This window comes from Accipiter gentilis, chromosome Z (genome assembly GCF_929443795.1).
Source record: "Accipiter gentilis chromosome Z, bAccGen1.1, whole genome shotgun sequence".
In the NCBI taxonomy this organism is placed as follows: Eukaryota; Metazoa; Chordata; class Aves; order Accipitriformes; family Accipitridae; genus Astur; species Astur gentilis.
This window is the reverse complement of record NC_064919.1, coordinates 8,724,117-8,743,949: the sequence shown is the minus strand read 5'-3', so window position 1 is coordinate 8,743,949 and position 19,833 is coordinate 8,724,117. Positions and strand designations below refer to the sequence as shown.

Genomic DNA, 19,833 nt, shown 5'->3' with positions numbered 1-19,833 from the left:
AAAGCGGATTACGGCTGATCCCTCCACGTCACGCCGGAGTTGCCCGGGGGGGGGGGGGGGTGGTGGTGGTGGTGGTGGTGGTGGGGGAAGGAAGGCGGGGGGCAGCTCGCCGCCGCCCGCTCTCCTCCCGCGGGGCGTCGGGGAGAGGCGGGGACGGACGGACGGACGGACGGACGGACAGACGGACGCGGCGGTGGTGGGCGGAGGGGGAGGGGGGGCAATGCCGCGGCGGGCTTAGCGGCAGCCGCCCCCGGGGCGGGCGGAGCTGGGGGGCGGGTGCCGCCCGTCGGTGCGTGCCGGCGCCCATGAAGCGCTGCCGCGGCGCGGCAGAGCCGGTGCCGGCGCGGTGAGGCTGCCCTGCCGCCGGGGGGTGGCGGTGGGGGGGGGGTGGGGGGGGTGTCTGCGAGCTGCCGGCCACCATGCAGAAGAGCGTGCGGTATAACGAGGGTCATGCCCTGTACCTGGCGCTGCTGGCCCGCAAGGAGGGCACCAAGCGGGGCTACCTGAGCAAGAAGACGGCGGAGACCAGCCGCTGGCACGAGAAGTGGTTCGCCCTCTACCAAAACGTGCTCTTCTACTTCGAAGGCGAGCAGAGCGCCCGGCCCGCCGGCATGTACATGCTGGAGGGTTGCAACTGCGAGAGGGTGCCGGCACCCAAAAGCTGCGCGGCCGGCAGCGCCAAGGATGCTGCGCTGGACAAGCAGGTACCGCCGCGCCCTCGGGCAGCGCCGGGGCGGGGGGGGGGGGGTGCGGAGAGGCCGCCCCGGCCTCGGCAGCGGGGCGGGAGGGCCGGGGGGCCGGGGGAGGGCCGGGGAGGGAGGCGGGGGAGGAGGGCGAGGAGGCCGGGCAGGAGCAGCGCCCCGGCCGTCGGGGCGCTGGGGCCGCCTCCCCTCGCGTCCCTCCGGGAGAGTGGCGGTGGCCGCCCGCCCCCGGCCCCCCGGCGGGGAGGTCCACGCCGCTCCCGCAGCGCTCGGAGGGAGCAGCAGCAGCCGCTCAGAAAGTGGCAAGGCCCGCGGCTTTCCCGTCCCGTCTAATGACTCTTCTTCCTTCCTCCCTGGCCCTCTTCTCCCCCCCCCCCCCCAGTGTCTGCTCGCCTTTATCTCAGTGGGGTGCGCGGAGAGCAGCATCTCACAAACCGGGCGTTTATTCACCTCGATGCCGACGCTTGTGCCGTACAGCCACACGTTTCCCACCAGACTCGGCAGACGGGGGGTGGGGGGTGCGAGGGGCCGGAGTACCCCAGCGGCGCAGGAGGACCCTGAGAGCGGCTGAGCCGGCCCGCGGGGCGGCTGTGGGGCCGCCGCCTCCCTCTGCGATGCCGCGGGGGGGGGGGGGGGGGGGGGGGGGGGGCGGCGGGCTCTCGGCTCTCCCCGGGGGACCCCTGCGAGAGCCGGTGGCTGGGAGCCAAGAGCGAGCGTGTGCCCCGGTCCGCAGACCCCGCGCCTTGCGCCGCTCGGCAGATGCCGGCGGGTTCTTGGCCGGGCAGGTGTCGCGAGGCCGATGGTGGTCGCGATAGACACGATGGCGCAGAGCTCCAGCCAGGTCTTGCGTGGCTTGTCGCCCGGCCAAGGGCGCTGACGGCTTTGGTGGGGTTCGTCCCCGTGAGGGGTGACGGTTCATAACGCGGGAACTGCCAAATCCCACACACACCCCCCGCCCCCCCGCTGCCCCCGAAAGCCGATCGGTTTGACACGCGTGTGTGTGTCGAACAAGCGAGTGGTTAAATACTATCTGTGCATTACATAACCGTGAAGAAGAGGACACTGTAGTTGTTCGGCGTAGATAGAGATCGGGTATCTTAACCGCACGCCTCCTATTGCCTCATGTAAATTCTTGATCTAGTTTTCTGCCTGGCTGAAATTTGTTTGAATCTGCACCTGGCACGCCCTAGTCCCTTTCCCCCTGAACAGGAGAAACCAAACAGGTGTCAAACTGGTTTGGAAAAGTTTGGGTAACTGCAAGGAGGGTGGTTTGGAGGCTGGCTGCAGGCGTTGCCTTTAGGACACAGACCTAAGTCAGCTCCTGAAGACCAGCACATCTGCGTGCTGCGCTGGCGTGATAACTTTGCGAGGAGAGCTCAGAACCTTGTCTTACGTTTGTGCTTTTTTTTGCCCATTCAGAACAAATCCTTTGTGTGCTTAAGCAGCCTTTAAGGTGGTACGTGGTTAGGCACGGGAACTTTCGGAAAGTTGGGATGGTCGTAGTTATGTCATATTCGTCTGTCACATTCTTGCTTGTTGCTTTGAGTCATGTTTTTATAAGCACTGATAAATGAAATACTGGAGGATTCCCTAGAAGAAATTAAACATGGAAATTTCCCTGTCTGCTTTACATTGGCTTAGCACACTTGTTTATCGGTAGTGTTGTTAAACTACCGCTTGACTAAGAGAACTGTGTGAAAACAATGCCTTTCCATATCTGTTCGCTGGAAATCTTAAGTTGTGCTTTTATGGTGATGAATGTCTGGGCTGTTTGTAATTACATTTAGTGGTGCAGAGACAAAATAATTACAGGGGATGAAGCTGAATTTTTCATTGCTTTAAACATCAACTACTTACATGGTTTTAACAACAGCAGACTGCTGTTAAAGAGGCAGAAGAACAGTTCATTTTTTTTTCATGGGATACTAGTTCGAAAAGGCAGACCATCAGAAAATATCTTTCTCTTGTTCACCTTTCGCTTGATGCAGAATAAAGCTTTTGAGTGTCAGTAGTTTTTACAGATGTTTACTCATTAAAGCGCGCCCTCGTTTGTATATTCATATAGACACAGACCTTTGCTAAGGTGTACAGGATGCTCCCTCAGCTTCTGATCAAACTGATCAGTCACAAGAAAACAGAGAAATATTTGAAAACTAAATGGCCCTTTTTACTCAGAAAATGTGCTCATATTATTACAGGTGTGAAGTAATAAACTGCGAAGCTTCAGTCTGTTAACAGAGGAAGACAAAGTTATTTTAATCAGATGATGATGAAAAAACTCAGTGTTGTACGTGTTAACTACTGGCAGTGCAAAAATACTGCCAAGATTTAATTTGCTTTGATTTAACCACACAACTGTATTAATGGCATGAGAAGCTCTCTGCCAGTTTTTGAAGAATCAGATATCTCTTCACCAAAAGAGAGAGAAGAAAAAAATAATCTCTTTTAGTTTGGGTTTTGTTTACCTAGGTAATTTAGACATTAGAGTGATATGTGCTATAGAATTACACAAATGAGGGAGAGAGAGGAAGAAGAATTAATCACAAGAGAGAGCTTCATCAGCATCCTTTGAGTGGATATTTGAAAAAGCAATGCATTTTCCTTAAGTTATGTAACTGAAGATTATGGAAAATGTATGCAGAACAAGTAGATCTTGTTCTCCTTCGTTTGCAGATCCTTTTAATTCTAGTTGGAGTAGTTCAAGGATTGCTTGTCAAGTCATACGCCAGGTAAGAACTGTGCTGAGAAGTTGTCACAGTTCAATGTGTGTGGGGGGGAGGGTGTGGCAGCTGTACTTCCCTATACAGGAGACTGTAACTTCAGTCAACAGACGTATTTAGGTTTGGGTATCTTATCTCCCAACAAACCCAGCAGCTGCATGATTTCACATTTAACCACTACTGGTGCTTTTATGCCCTTCCAGCAGTCCATCATGAGGGGACATTAAAGTATTACAGGAACCGTACCACCGCTTTGTGGAAGATGCCAAATGCCTTCATAAGATTTGCTGTAATATTAAAGTATTAAGAGCTTGAAAAATATTTGCAATGACAGAATGTGCTTTTTTTTGGGTCTTTTCCATTAAGATAATTATTATATTTTTTTCCTTCAGAAGGATAATTGCTTCAAAGTAAATTCTTTTATAAGTACCGTACCTTTCTTAATATTAACAAACTGCGTAACGCACGACTCAGTTGATATTCTGAGAACATGGGATCAAATCGAGTTTGTTGCAGATATTAAATGATCTGTAGTTTTTATTTTTATCTGTAGTTTTTATTTTTAAAGAAAAGTGTTTTGATCTCCCTCAGATTTTAGAAGAGTTTTTGTAAATGCCAAACAGGTGTTGCTATCCTCTCTGATTTCACATTTCAGAAAAACAACAGATTTATTGAAAGAGCAACAAGTGGTAGAAGCCGAGTTTCAAAACAACAAATTAGGACGTGACAATATTACAGGTGAAAAGCTTAAATCCTGGTATTAGTTAAACTGCTTCTTCCCCCAAGACCTGTAGGCTGTAAACACGTGCAGCTCCCAAGAAGTCCTCCACTGTGACAGCGACAGACTTGATGAGAATGAATTCCAGCTTTTGTTTCAAAAACTCTGGAAAGAGAATGGCTTTGTCTCAGCGAGTGGCTAGTCTCTTTCAAAAGTAAAGTAAAATGCCTAAAAATTATGCTTTCTGCAGTGTTTCATAGGAGACTGGCACTTGTTATCCAGCAAGTTCACAGATTTTTTTTTTTTTTTTTTTTAAGACTGTTGGAAGCAAGTGAATAGAGGAATGTAAATATTACTATTATTGTCTGCATTGGGAGGAGGCCTATGTGTTTAGTTTCTTGTGGATTGGATACATGGAAATGTTCTGATACAGTTATTAATAACTGTCTTAGTGTATTTAAGCCTGTAAATGTTATACGATTTGAGCAGAGACTATTCTTTGTATCTTGCCTGCAATAATCTTCCTCCCACTTACCAAAATTAAATGCAGTATTAAGTCCATGTCCCCACAGATTAACAGAATCCAATTATTTGAATTTTTTCTGCTTACTGTAGCTCTGTATTCATTTTATAAAGGACATGGTGGTTTTGCAGTGTTTGAAACCTCTCTATTTTACATACATTCCTTGAAGTGATAAGGCTGGCATATGCCACCAACAGCTTTTGCTGTACCTCTCTACTAATTTAGTGTATATAAAACCTAGCAACAGCGCTTAAAGGTCATTTTTTCCTGAAGATATAATGAATTAAAAGTTAATCTCTTCACTTTTATTGAGCAAAAAACCCCCAGTGTTGTTCAGCAGCCTACGTCTGTTATCTGTAGTAGGTGGCTGAGGACTGCCGTTACCTTTTTGTCAAGATAGCTTGCCACCTTCAGGTGTAATACTGTCCATAAATCTTACTGCTTGCCTCTGGGCAAGTAACTCCCTGGGATCTTCCAGTGCAAAGGTCCACCAGAGATGCCCTTGTTTTAGAAATTTCCTGCAGCATTTAAAAAATAATAGATGAATTTGTCTTCTCAGTATCTGAGAAGAAAAACATTTCTGGGATTTTTTTTTCATCCAAACTTTCTTTTTTTTTTTGGAGGGGCTAACTTCAACAGAAAGAGTTAGTTAAAAAAGGTGGCCAGCGGGAAGGTTTTAAGATCAGTGCTTTTGGGGTTTGTGTTTTTGTAAGACCTTCTCATGAAAGAGTCTCTAAATGGTTCTTGGATGAAGACAACTTTGGGGTAAGTAGCTCTTGTTTAACTTTCCCTGGTAATCCCTGTCTTTCTGCTGTTGTTCAGTCACTGTCATGAGATGGTACAGTTTGTGAGCATATTCAACAAATAACGTTGGTTCAAACTGTTTTGATATGCATTTAAGGAGTAACTGAAAAATGAGTCACTGACATTGCGCTTAAGGCAAGCTGCATCGAAGTGGTTGCCTCTGGCTCTTCATGCAGAACTGTAAAGTGAATTTACAGTGTGCTTTCTGGCCTAAGGCAATAAGCAGTAAATAAATAGAAAAGCATAGCCCTTGTGAACTCTCCAGGGACTGAACTTTGCTATTTGATAAATGTTTTGTGTTTACCTGCTTGCTTAGTAATGAGCATAGTTTGGGGATAAAGAGAAGAACAGAAAATCTCATGGCCATATATATTGCTATTTTGCCAAAATCGAAGCATTTCATTCTAGCTCTTGCAAATGTATGTTTCTGCTGTAAAGTTCCAAAATGGGCTATTTGTAGCTATGCAAAAGTGGGGAATGTACCCAGCTGAGAAGTGAGTTACAGTGAGTTACATGTAGACGTAGTTTATTTTTGACATGCCTTCCTCTCAAAAGGTCGGTTAAATCCACACAGATGTGACTTGGAGAATATCGATGCCATTGAGTAGTTTAATATTAAACCTTTGGCTACCTTAATCCATGTCAAGTGACTTGGTCAGGAACTGGACACTGATCTGTTGTTTTCTGTTCTTGAGTGTCTGTCACACTTCGGGGCAAAAGGCAACAAACGACACCACCTGAATATCTTAGACTAAGGAGTAATTAAAAGAGCATTGGGACCGACGGGTAATAAGACCAGATTTTGGTGAGGCAAAGTATTACTGAAGAGAAACCACAGGGTGAAGTTCTTAACATATCTCTGCGAGGTATCGTAAGATCCTGAAATATTGCAGTATGCTTTAACAGAAGTGCATACTCCTTAATTAAGTTATTGGAAAAATAATTAGATCCCAAGGCAAATGACATTTGGCAAAGGCTTATTTGTGGAGTTGCTGGGAAATCCCTTTAGCTAACAGGTGAAATGTCAGCGAGTGAAAGACTGGAAGCAGGTTAGAAGTAAATCAGAAATGCATCCCAAAGCATAAGATCAAAGATGTCACACAAACACTTACCATGTAAGAATAATGTGTTCCACCTTCTCAACCTCAGGCGTCACACAAAGGCTGCACAAAGTGACCAGAACCTACATATGGCAGTGTAGCTCACACCGATAATGTGAGTACTCAAATTACATTTAAAATAAAGTTACAAAGCAGTTTAACACGACTTAATTCTTCCACCCATCTTAATAGTCAGTGCTCCTACGTTTTTCATTTTGTCTCTTTTGTTGGCAGAGTTGCCTCGATTTGGCTTGGATCTGTTTAGTTCCTCAAATGTAAGAAGAAATTGTAGAAAACAAAAAAATTCCTAGCACAAAAATAGCAAGTCAGTCCCTAATCTACTGAATAATTATACTCCATTTATCTTAATTTGCCTTTATTCAACTTTTAAAATATATTTGGATTTTTTTCTTCATCATCTAAGCAGATTGGTAAGGCACGTACCCTGTTTTCTGGTTGCATCCTACCCATATTAATTTCTCACTGTGTAATGGAAGATCCAGGCAGAGCTGCTTCTATTCCTGTACAACATTATAGTAGTCTTTATATATTCATATATTATGTATTACAGTGTCATCATTAGTAATACAGCAGCATTTTTTTGATCCACTTGCTGATGATTTACCATCCTAAGAATCTGCATGTACAATAAAAGCTGTCATGGTTGCTCGGTTTGGCCACATTTATTATAATTACCAATCTTGTTTTGCCACTTGTAATACGTCTGCGTTACTGAGTAGTTTGTGGAAAAAGGGAAGGGACAGGGCACATTTTGGTGCAGCCTGTTACGGTTCCCGGTGTGTCTGTCCATCTTGAGGAACAACGACATCCGACCCCCTTGGCAGTGCCTAATGCAGATGTAGAGAGCTGATTGCTGCAGGACCCTCTGCCCGCGCTGCGAACGGGGCACGCTAGGTAGTGGCCCACCGTGTGACTTCCAGTGGAGCAGATTCACACCAAAAAGAACACCTTCAGTGCAGTAAATCATTAACATAGACCTTAGGGAGCTGGTGAAGGTCGCGGGGTCTGAAAATACTAATGCACCGCTTTTGGCCATTCTTAGCGACAGATTTTTGCTGCTAGCGGTAGCACTCCTCTCTGGATCCGCCGCTTCAAAGCAACTTCTGTAACACGGCTGCTGCGGAGTCTGAGGCAACGAACCCATTTTTCAGCGTGAATGTTCTAAGCGTTCTCACTTTGTGCTTCCTAAAGTGGTGATAGACTGGCCAAATTTAGGTACTCTTTCATAGATCTGCTGGCGGGGGAGGGGAGTGGGTAGATTTTGTCTGGATTGAAAACAATGTCAATGTTTGTTTGTTGCCTGATTGTTGATCAGCCACAGCAATTCAGAAAGACGGTGTCATCCGCCTGTTCATATACTTGAAGGAAAATGAGATTCCACACGGTACCTCTTTTCAGTTTTTTCTGCCTACCAGCCATTACTGATGCTGAAGTTTGATTGAGGGACAGGTTTTTTTTAACACTGTGCCTCTGCACTAGATGTCTGGGAGCATATGCTTACAATCTAGCTTCCAATGTTTTTTTGACTTACCAATCCCATAAGGTTTTCTGTTTGAGGTACAGAATCAGTATATATAGAAGCAGAGGCTTCCCCAATTCAATCCAGCCATTTCAATATCTCTGTTGTATTTTCCATGAGCTCAGAACTGAGTTTTATTAAGAAGTGTTTATAAACTGCCAATTCTGAACTGAGCTATATTGTTGTAAGTGATTTTACTTCCACTGTTTTACAGTGGAAGCATTTTATTGTGGCAGATCTAATCAGTTCCACTACTTCTTTTGAAAAAAACGGGTGGTGTTTTAAGAGTTAAGTGCTTTATCTATTGAAAATAATCTGGGATTATATTTTCCCCTTTTTTCTCATGGCACTGTGGAACAGTGACTTTTATCCTTTTTTTGCCTGCTGAGTTTTTGACTGCAGTATAATGGCTGAGTAACAGAAATTATCTGCTGCTTAGTGGTTCTGCAGTTCTGACTTAGTGTGGTTCAAGTTCCTAAATGACTGCAAGATTTCCATTGCACTACAGTGTGTCCTTTGCAATCTTTTGAACTCGGCAAGCTCACTATATTGCTTTTTTAAAAATGCTGTGCCTTTATTTAGCATTCCTTGAATAAATTATAAACCCTGTAAATGTCTATGTACTTGCAATAGTGGAATGTAGGGTAGGTTGCTGCTCATGCAGCTTTAGGTGCCCCACAACAGCTGGATTGCATTGCAGACAGTGAAGTCCTAGCCCGTACTGTCGGTGCAGTCTAGAGAACTAATCACCCCATCCTAAATTAGGTGTTTGTGTTTGTTAAACTGAACAGACCCCACCGACTGCGGTGAATAATCTCGGTTGACTGTCACGTGAACCGAGTCGCCTGGCTCACGTGTGGACACCTGCATCCCAGGCACCTCAGATAAGGTGTTCTGCTGCTCTCACAGGGAACATCTATTGGTTTTTCACCTAGTCAGCTGCGAGATATGAGTGTTTGTTGCTGTAGACAAAGTTCTGAAATTTCCCATGCTGGATCCTACAACATACCACGTTATTGCTGTTTTCTGTTTGATATTTTAGGTATATGCTGGATCCTCACGTACAGAAGTTTAGGATGATTGCAGGTGACTGCTGGTTCTTCGTCTTTCTCCTTTCTGTTCACTTCCTCTCCCTTACAGAAGTTGTTTCTCCTGTTTCAGCAAATGCCAAAGATTTTCTGTTCTCTGGAATTGTGGAGATTGCGTTCAACGACTGTGACAGAGTCTCTCTGATGTCCTCCAGAGTGAAATCCGGAATTTATTTTTAACCCCATGCATTCATGGGTGCTCAGGCATGACAAGAAAATTGCAACCTTCTTTTGCAGTAGTCATATTCTCTTCTATTTGGCACCCACAGAACAATTTTAGAGAAATATTAAGAACGCTTCTTCCCAATAAATCTGTTGGTAAGAATTTAAAATTTATGGGCCACCTGCAAAGCCCTCTTAAGAGAAGGATGGAGGAAAAACTGACAGAAGAGTGAAGGGATCCAACGTTGACACCTGTGCAGTGTAGTCATGCAGATATTTGTGTGTACAGGTGAAGGGAAGAACAGTACTAAATGGCACTGAGGATAATACTGTTATTGCATTTGGTATCTGAAGTATTTTTACCTCTTCCTAGGGCTTGACCAGGCAAATGAGGGCTCCTGGACGGTACTCAGCCTTATATGTGTAATTTGCAGGGTATATTTGTTGGTTTTGTGACTGTGAGGTCTTCTGTTTGTAGCTTTCTTTCCCCAAGAAGGGAATACCAGGTGAGCTGAGGACAGTGACAGAGAGAAGATCCAGATGCATTGGTGCTTCCAGAGTCTGGAATCTTCCAGACTTCCACAACCCAGGCATCTCAGTGTTTTGGTGGCAGCAGAGGCGAAGTGTAAGGCCGGCTGGCGCAGTGCGTGCCTTCTCCCTCCGGTGGTCATCCCACAGCAGGGTACTAGACAGCTACGGCTGTTGCAGCGTCAGCTCAGTGTGAGGTCCAGGGGCTGGAGCAGAGCCTCTGGTCCTGCAGCTGCTCCTTACAAGTATTAGTGCATGTTTGTGTGTGTTTTCAGTCTCTTTTGCTTTTTTCTGTTAAGTCCAAGGAGTTGTGTGCACAGAGTATATGAACAGGCTGTAGGGATACAGGAACGAGCACCCAGCAGTTGGAGAAGGGCAGAGCCAAGGCTTCTTGAGGAGCCCAGCAGTCACTCTTCTGTGTGTGCTGTGCTGTGCGCTGCAGCTTAAGGAGATCTGTTTCTTTCCTGGGACTCCTTTCTCCTAAAGTATTCAAAAGAAGAATTACGATTAATATCCTGAAGGGGTTCATTTTCTATAGGGCTTGTCTGTTTTCTCCCCCTTCTTCTCTGAGCATTTGTAGTACGTGAGGCATGAAGCTGCAGGAGGAGAAGGATGACTTCATGGTAAAATCAGAACACCACCTGTGTGGTGGGACCGGATTCTGTCTTTTGCCTAGGATCTCTGTGAAGAATTGCACACATCACATCCATGAGCTGTTTCACAGGGATTAATCATTCCTCGTTTGGGGGACCCAGCTTGGCACAAGAGCTAGGCATGCAGAGGTGGAGCTGATCTCTGTGGAAGTAGTGGTTAAAACAAATAAAAGTGTCATTTAAATACCAAAGGCCAGTGTTTTTTCAGATCAGGCATCCAAACTGAGTTGCACCTGAAACTGCTGGGTTTTGTGTGGACCGTATTTGCAGTAATTCCTTCTTACCTCACTGGCTGTTTCGAAAATAATTGCCTTATTTCTAATGAAGCATCTGAATGACATCATGAGAAGTGTCATAGGACATCAGGTAAGAAGTTTCTGAACTCTGCTGATTAGTGTGAAATAGATAAAGCAGGGAGACATGCATTCAAGAATCAAGATAAAGCAAAATATGAAATCATGTCTCACTTATATGTGGTAGCTGAAGTAGGATGTCCTGAAAGAAGAATTGTGTAATAAAGGACTGCAATCATTATGCTTGCATATATGGGACTACATTAACAATGCATAAGGCAGCCTCAAACGTGGTGCTTCTCCTCAGCCCTGTGTACCTGGCTTTGTAATCTGATGCCAACAACTAAAAAAACCACCCCAAAACAAAAAAAAAACCAACACCAAAACCTGAAAATAAAAACCAACAGGAAATTGAGGCACACACGCCTGTAAAAAAATGAAGCTTTTTGACCCACATGATTTATGCTATGGAAACAACCAGGTAGAGACAGTTCATTTTGGTGCAGATTTGTTATTGTAACAGGTGTAAGCTTCCAGGGCCTGGACTAAGGTTTTTCTCATATTTTTGCTGCCTACTGGAGATGGAAGTTTCATAAGTGCATTACTTGGTAGCCTGAGGGAAAGTCTAGCTAGCTGGTGTCCAGTATTATATGGTCCGAAATGTGCAGCGACCTGAGAGAGTGCCGTCATCAGCAGTACAAAATTGCTGCAGACCTACAGAGAAGTCATGTCTGTACCACATACGCTAATATTTCAATGCTTTAAAGAGAGATACTCTTCCCTGATTGCTGCACTGCATTCTTGTAGCTTAGCAGCAGATAACTTGGCTACATGCCAGAGAAGTGAACAAAGTAAAGGCAGCTACTCAGATGTACTTGGCAATTTAAAGAATGCCAAGTGGTTCCATATGAAATAAATAAATACATAGATTTACCTTTCATAGAAGAAGGGGGAGGGAGGGGAAGAAAAAAAGGAGGCATCTTCGCAGCTCTGATTTTAAATAGGCTTTCTTAAAGGTCATTGACTTTCTGCAGATACCTCTTTGAATTTTTATTTTATTTTTACTTTTTTGAAGACATCTGAATGTGCGTTTGTCTTATGTGTGTTCATAGGCTGGGTTATGGAGTAGAATGATGGTTATTTGGGTTATGTCCTGGGTGCATTTGCTTGCTGAGGCCCTCACTCCCTGCGGCCTCTTCGTGAATCAGTTTCTTGACTGCCTTACTTCTGCAGTAGTAAAACAGACCTAATAGTGCTTCCCATATGTGAGCATATGGGTAACACCATCTGCATGGGGATATTTGTTTATCCTTGCAGTATTTTAGGGTGTTCATCTGCGGCTTAATGGGTGAATGCAGAAGTGGTTACCAAGTTAGTCATAAGGTATCATGTGGATGTTTCTGCACACAGGAGAAGCACGTGGTAAGACCTGAGAAGTGCCTAATCCTGAAACCTACAACTGGGGTATTCCTCTTGTAATTCATGACTTTATTTCCCTCTGCCACTGGGATCTGTTGGGTACACCTTGCAGATTTATCCTTCCGGGCAAAATGCTCTTGCTAGTCCCGTTGACCTCAATTGTACAACTTGACTGTTTCAGGGAGTTTGGTTTTGATGCACTTAGCTGAAATTGAAATTTCTCTTTTTTTTTTTTTAAGAAGTTATTTGTAATTATAGCAGGTCCTCTTAATACTGCTTATGCTAGAATAGTGTTTCTTCTCTGTTGTGACTTACGATTTCTGTAATCACTGAAATTCATTGCTAGGCTCATATTATAGGTTGTACACACGTTTGCTTCATCTTTCTGATGTCCTCTGAGCCGTTCCCTTCAGTGTTTGCTTTGCCTTGTGTAAATTTCAAGCTACTGTTGTTTTGTCTTCCTGGTCTGGTTTCTGCCCCACAAATATTAATGCAGTGATTCTGAGCTGCCTCAAGTGTGCAGTGCTGGTAACCCTGTATGAGTTTGCTTAGTGTCTGTGCTCCTGTCATTCAGATCATACCAGAAAATGACTCAATGTGCCAGCAAGAGGGAACACGTGAACAAAACTAAGTACTTGTGTAAGGCTTATTTCATCATTTGTGTCCTTTCTCATGTCTTCCTACATGCATTGTGTCCTACTTTTGTGCAACTGCTTCAGTAGCTTCCAGGGCAACAACATCTTATTTCTTGGTCTGTTGAGAGATCCTCACTTTCTACTGTTGTTTTCAAGGTGGGTGGAGAAGTGTAAGCAACCAAGTCTTTTTAATAAAGTCTTTGATGCTCTCTCCCATAATGTCATCATCGTAGACAGCTGACAAAATATGGGTTAGATAAGTGGACAGTGACGTGGATTGAAAACTGGCTGAATGACCAGGCCTAGAGGACAAGATAAAGATGATGTCGAACCTTCACCCAGGACATTTGGTTCTAACACAGAACTGTTGGCCCAAATAGTAGGAATTTTTTCTGTAAGGGAAAACTGCAAGGCTTCCCACTTCACTTTCTTACATTTTCCTCTCTGCTTGTTGTCAGGAAGTAAAATCACATGTGAAAAGAAATAGATATGCCAGGACATTGTTTTAAGTTGCTGTACAGTGATCAGTCTTACTTTCCTTTCTCTGGAAGAAATTTACTATTGGCTCGGCATCTTATGTGATGTGTTACTGAGAACCATAATAAAAATCTGAATTCAGAATTTCTGAGAGTTTTCTGAAAAGTAAAAAGATGAAAACTCTTTCTGGCTTTTTGTGCTTGTGATGTGCTTTTTTTTCTATTTGCATACATTACTGCAGCATGTATGTGGCATGTATTTTCTACTTAAGTTCTTTTCTGTTTTCTGGGGGAGTGAGAGAGGTTGTTTTCTTTTTAATAATTTCCCATCTGATTTAAATTTGAAGTAGTCATTCTGGTTTGGCAAACATTTAAATTGTAGCAGGAAAAAATTGTGCAACTAGAATAAACTTAACTTTAAACTTTTTGTGCTAATAAGCAGAATGTGATATAACTGTTGCTAACTAAAGCTGAAGCCTTTTTTCCTTCTCTTGAGGTACTTGGAATATATCCATAGCTCAGCATTTTTCTGCTTTTGTTTTCCCATTGTGCTGAGCAGTAATAATATTTACAAAATACTTAGTTTTGCTACCCTGGGACTTTGGAGCTTCTTCAGGCTGTGTTTATTTAGAGACAGAAGAAAAGAGAGGAAAGTGGTTGATAAGCTTTAGTATATTCAAGAAACTGTCTGAAGGGGTAATGTTGGCTCTAGTGTGTATCACTTTGTTACCCTTCTTCTTCCCAAGTTTCCCCTTATCCTTTACTTGTCTGTACTGTTTATTCAGGTGGCACTTTTTTTTTTTAATCTTCACCCCCCAGGATATATTTGGGAAATACCTATGCAGTAGTGAAGCTGCATAGTGTATAAAACTGGAACACCCCCGAGCAAAGCTAAGCATTGTAAGGGTTTATTCCTACTCCACTTCTATAAAAATGCATGAATGGTGATTTCTTACATCAAAAGCATAGAAATAAGCATCTCTCCTTTACTGTGTGTATATCTGATATAATTTCACTGGAGTGGCTTATTTAAACTAAGTGACTTCAGAGTTTAGGCTCTTCTAAATATATCAAGTGGGACCAGGTGCCTGATCTGCTTTAATACCATGTACCTTTTATTAGGGATTGATCAGCTGCCATTTCCATTTATATTTCCTGATGTTCTTTCTTGATTCAAGGTTATTTTTAGGTAACCCAGGTCAGGAAGGATATGAATGGGGTGGAGTTCTATGGGAAATGTAGACAATTAATGGAAAACCTATTTGGAAGAGAGTTTTAGGAGCTTCCAAAGAAGTGTATACAAAAGTAATAGACTCGTTTGATTAAAAATGCTTATCAGAATCAGGCTGCCCCCCTTACCCTCTTAAAAACCCCTGAATGTGGCTACAGCAAATTATTTAATTACCACTGAGTAATACTTATATCACTAACAGTATCCAGTTCTACATGTATTATATATATAACCTGCAGCTTTTATTACAGGTTACTCATGTAGTGAGAGTGTTAGTAGTGTATGTTAATTTTTAGTTGTTATTTGGGATACTGGAGTATGTCAAATATGCTTAAAACACCAGCAGTTTTCCATGAACTGTTTGAGAAAAACATGAGGCTACTAAGGTAAAAATATGGAAAGTTTCAGCCTAGAATTTTTGGCGCCCTCTCTTGTTTCTGACTTTGGGATTATAATGTGGCACAACAGAGAATGACATAACATTGTTTCTTGGGTGTTTTTTTAAAATTAAGGAATTAAAAGGGAACAACTAGTTCTGTGAGATACTTAAAACCCGTTTTGTCACTGAGGGTGGGCATATCTGTCTACAGTGTTTATGTTGAACAAAAACTGTCTCATAGAACAAATTTTTATGGTTATAGCTGTCAGTAGCCTATAAAAACCCTTTCTACTAGGAAATCAAGACTGCCACTAAAAAGTCTGAATTCCTCTTTTTCCTTGTCTGCCCCTTTTCCTCTGTCAGGTAGCTGTACTGGGAATCTGTGATCTCCCACTGCCTTAATAAAGTCCTCTTTGACAGGCAAGAGTAACTGCGGGTTTTTGTTATGCAGATGACATTAGCTGTTCCTAAAGATATCTCCTCCAAGTAACTGAGAAAATATGCGGTATTGTAAACTGTTCTGTGATGAATGGAATCATGTGCTGGTCAGAGCCTTGCTACCCCCGTGCTGCTTTGATGTTATTGTTCTGGTGGGCAACCTGTGAGTTCATTCCTGTTCCTGGGCTGGGTGGGTGTGGGGACAGCGTTGTTTGCATGTATGTCATAAAAAATATCCAAAGCAAGTAACCACTTCCTGTTAGATAGTAATAGCAGATTTATTTAGCAGGTTTGATGCATTTGAACCTGTAGCAGCCATTTGGGTATACAGAAAGCCTTACTCAATTTCAGTGCCCTCTGTTAAATACTCAGAGAAGCTAAATTAGAAGATACCGCTTGTACATGGAGGAGCCAAAGCTGTATAACTGTAGGCGTCTTAGAACTAGGCATGCTTAGCTTACCATACATAGACACAGGAAGGCACAGTAAGATACAGCAGACATTCCAGATTGGATTAAATGGAAGTGTTGGCACCTGTTAGCGTAATAAACACACAGTAGACAGCAAAAGTCCTTATGATCAGTAAAACAAAACATGCAATATGGACTTAGAAGCACGCAGAGATGCACTTTTTTTGTTGTTGATGTTGTTACTGAAAACTGCTCTGAGGATGTCCTTAAACTTAGCACTTGAAATACTTGTTTTAAAAACTTACACTAAATTAATTGTTCTCATGTACTCATTAAGCAACATCAGCTTAATTTTTGGAAACATTTTCTGATACTCGCTTTAAGTTGTTTGTGGAGCTGGAACATACTGGGGTCTGTGGGTGAATTCAAGTGTTTTAAAAACATCTTATTTTGCATATTATTAAATATTATATAAAATTTCATAAATTTAGTGTTGTTAAATATTAAATATATTAATATTTAGAGCATGGCAGTAACCCCCAAAGTTTTCGAAAATTCCTAAGTTTTATTTCCAAAGTAAACCCTCTCTCGTCATCTAGAAGAGCTCCTTCTTGCAATCCTGAAATCTACTCCATTAAATGTACTTCATTAAATGTATTTTGTAAGTTTTGCCTACGTAACTCCTATGATCAGGGACTTGCAAATGTGGTAGTAATAATTCTACTTGCTGTACTTGGCACTCATCACACACTCAAAGTTGCTTAGTGTTTTTTAAATTAATATGTAACTTTTCTATCCCTAATAGAGGTCATGTTTTAAAAATAATGCTTGCACATCTCCTTTATGGTTGGCCACATTACTAGCAAGCTAACTAGGTTTTCCAGAATCAGTTGACAGCCAGCAAGAATATGATTGCTTTAAGTATATACAATCATATAATGTATTTAAAAAAAAAAAAAAAAAAAAAAAGAAGTCTTGAAAACTTGCATTAAATTTGGTTTCCTAGTCACACACCTACACTCAGATCTGGAAACTGATGTCTGGTGGCTTGCCTGAGATGTTCTGATGGTGGCAGAACATTAGATAACTGACAATTATGGCACTCTTACCTAGCTAAACATTTCACAATAAATAATAAATCTTTGAGGTCTCCCTTCTGATTTCCTGTATTCTACTGATGTATCCTTGTCTTGATATGGAGAAACACTGCTGCCTTCTCGTAGTTCGGTGTGAATGCTCACTGTTTCTTTGAGACAGTGTTGATATCTGGGCCATCAAGGTACTGACCTACTATTTATTTGAGACCCTTTAAATGCTGAGGGTTGCATATGGCTAGAGACCTTTCATTTTAGAGTACTTTTTATTGTAAGAAACAAAAGGGGTTGCCATGTTTCTGTAGCGACGTCATGTGGTGCAATTTGTTGTTACCAGATAATGTTTACATCCTGACTTCCTAGCCTGAAACGTGAGTGAGGTCAAAAATACCAACTAAGCTATACAACTTGGTTGTGTTTACATGGCTCAAAACAAAACACTGTGTGTTTGATTTAGCTATGTGGACGAGGAGATTTATCATTATGGTGCATAGAGTACCTTTTTAAAAATGTTTAGGACCTGAGAGCACTAGACAACTTCTGAAGAGATGGCACACGCTTAAAGTTATCAGCCCTTTGCTATAAATCAGACTTAATTACATGCCATGCACAGTTGGTACATAATTCATTTTACAGAATGCTACCTTCATTCTTGTAACAGTAGCAAGAGTTGAGTATTGATTATGTCAGCGTAAGCTTGACCACCATAGATCAAAAGTTCACTGAGCCCAATCTTCACTCTCTCCTATGCCAGCAGCTGATGGCTGGGTAAGCGTATCGTCACAGAGCGTGCGTGATGCCTTCCACAAATGCTGGCTTAGGCTCTAGCGGCTTGCAGTCCTGATACCCTGAGCTGAAGTTCATGCCTTTGCAGTTAATAGCCAGTCTTCTTCTCAGACTTTGCCAAATGCCTTTTTGAATCCCTGCATACTTACTTCTAAAGTCTCCAGTGGCTGTTGCAAGTAGCTTGAGGGCTCGCTACATGTTATCGTAAAGAAATACCTTTTGATTTTTAATCAAGACCTTAAGGTTGTAGTGTTCAGAGCTGATTAATCTCCTGCAGCTTCATGCTGACATGTCTGGCCAGCATCAAGGTATGCAGCCTCATGCAGCAGCACATGCAGAAAACTTGGGTGTTCAGTACACACAGATCAGAAATGCTCAGCGCTGGTGTGAACACAGACAGCACCAATGGCCTCATCCTGTTTCCCACTCTGGCTGATCAAGATGAAGGTCTGTTAGTGGGAAATTATGCATCTTTACAATATGGTTCCCTCCAGAAAATGGCCGAGACACAGTTCATCCAGCAGCTGGCTCTTGGATCCCCTTCCCTCCAGTCACCTCATGCACAGACACACAGACAACACCGGAATGGGTCTTTCCACAGACCCCCAGACTTTATGGCCCCACCAGTAGTTGGCCTGGACCTTCTGGCCCCTTCAGTACCTGAACTCCTCCAGTTGTCTCACAGAGACTCACCTACCCAGCCCAGACTTACTTCTGTATTGATAACTGCCTGCCAGGTGGCTTCTCCTGCTCACTGGCTGGTGTGACTCGATATTCACTAGCAGTTGCATTCAGTCCAGCTGCTGGCACCACAGACACATGGGCCTCTGTGACCTGTGGTCTGCCATCCAGTTGATGGACCTTAGAGGTCCATATACACACATGCACACAGATACGGAGTGCCCTCATCCAGGAAAATAGTTAGAAATGGAGTTTAAGGTGAAAGCAGGAGACACTGTGGTGATCAAGCACAGGGCATGGACAGGCAGATGTGCTGGCCAGACTGGCCCCTTTTATCAGCTTATTCCTTTATTTTCCGATGCTTACTCATACTTCTCCCTGCTTTTGCTTCCCCTGTAGTCATCCTGTAACAAGTCCTGTACAATCTGAAAATGCTCTTCCCTGCTCCCTATAACAAGTGTCCTACTCCTCTAGCCACTATTCTCAGCCTGAAAGGTGATCTGGAGAGCCTTTCCACTGACTTGTCTGCATGGGTTTCTCACAGTAGGCTCTCTCATCTTTTCCCCCTCCACTTTCTGCCAGACTGAAGAATCCCAGCATGTATAACCATAATCATACACAGGAACCATCCTACACTTTTCAGTTTGTTTCATTGCCGTTCTCTGTAACTTAAAGCTCTTCCCTGTCCTTTCTGAGATGAGAATGATACAATCACGGAATGGTTTGGGTTGGAAGGGACCTTTGAAGATCATCTAGTCCAAACTCCCTGCAGGGACATCTTTCACTGGATCAGTTTGCTCAAAGCCCCATCCAACCTGACCTTGAACACTTCAAATGATGGGTATCCACAGCCTCTCTGGGCAACCTGTTCCAGTGTCTCGCCACCCTCATCAGAAGGAATTTCTTCCTCATGTCCAATCTAAATCTACCCTCTTTCAGTTTAAAGTTGTTGCTCCTTGTCCTGTCACTTCAGGCCTTGGTAAAAAGTCTTTCTCCATCTTTCTTTTAAGCCCCTTTTATATGTTGGAAGGCCACAATAAGGTCTCCCCAGAGCCTTCTGTTCTTGAGGCTGAACAACCCCAGCTCTCTCAGCCTTTCCTCATAAGAGCGGTGTTCCATCACTGATCATTTTTGTGACCCTCCTCTGGACCCACTCAAACAGGTTCATGTTCTTCTTATGTTGGGGACTCCAGAGCTGGATGCAGTGCTGCAGGTGGGGTCTCACCAGAGCGGGGTAGAAGGGCAGAATCCCATCCCTTGATGTGCTGGCCACGCTTCTTTTGATGCAGCCCAGGATGCGGTTGGCTTTCTGCATGGCAAGCACACATTGCCAGCTTGTGTCCAGCTTTTCATCCACCAGTACCCCCAAGTCCTTCTCCGTAGGGCTGCTCTCCATCTATTCATCCCCCAGCCTGTGTTGATATTGGGGGTTGCCCCAGCCCATGTGCAGGACC

General features: G+C 43.5%; 1 protein-coding gene across 2 annotated transcripts in view; it reads left to right on the top strand.

Moving 5' to 3' along the window:
* Window positions 1-232: 232 nt before the first annotated feature.
* Window positions 233-19,833, top strand: part of RASGRF2 (Ras protein specific guanine nucleotide releasing factor 2) — a 133,409-nt gene continuing 113,808 nt past the window's right edge. For both annotated transcript variants that reach the window (XM_049796408.1, XM_049796407.1), the window contains exon 1: window positions 233-704. In XM_049796408.1, coding sequence (XP_049652365.1) covers window positions 420-704 — 285 coding nt within the window. In that variant the 5' untranslated portion in view covers window positions 233-419. The remainder of the gene's footprint in view (window positions 705-19,833) is intronic.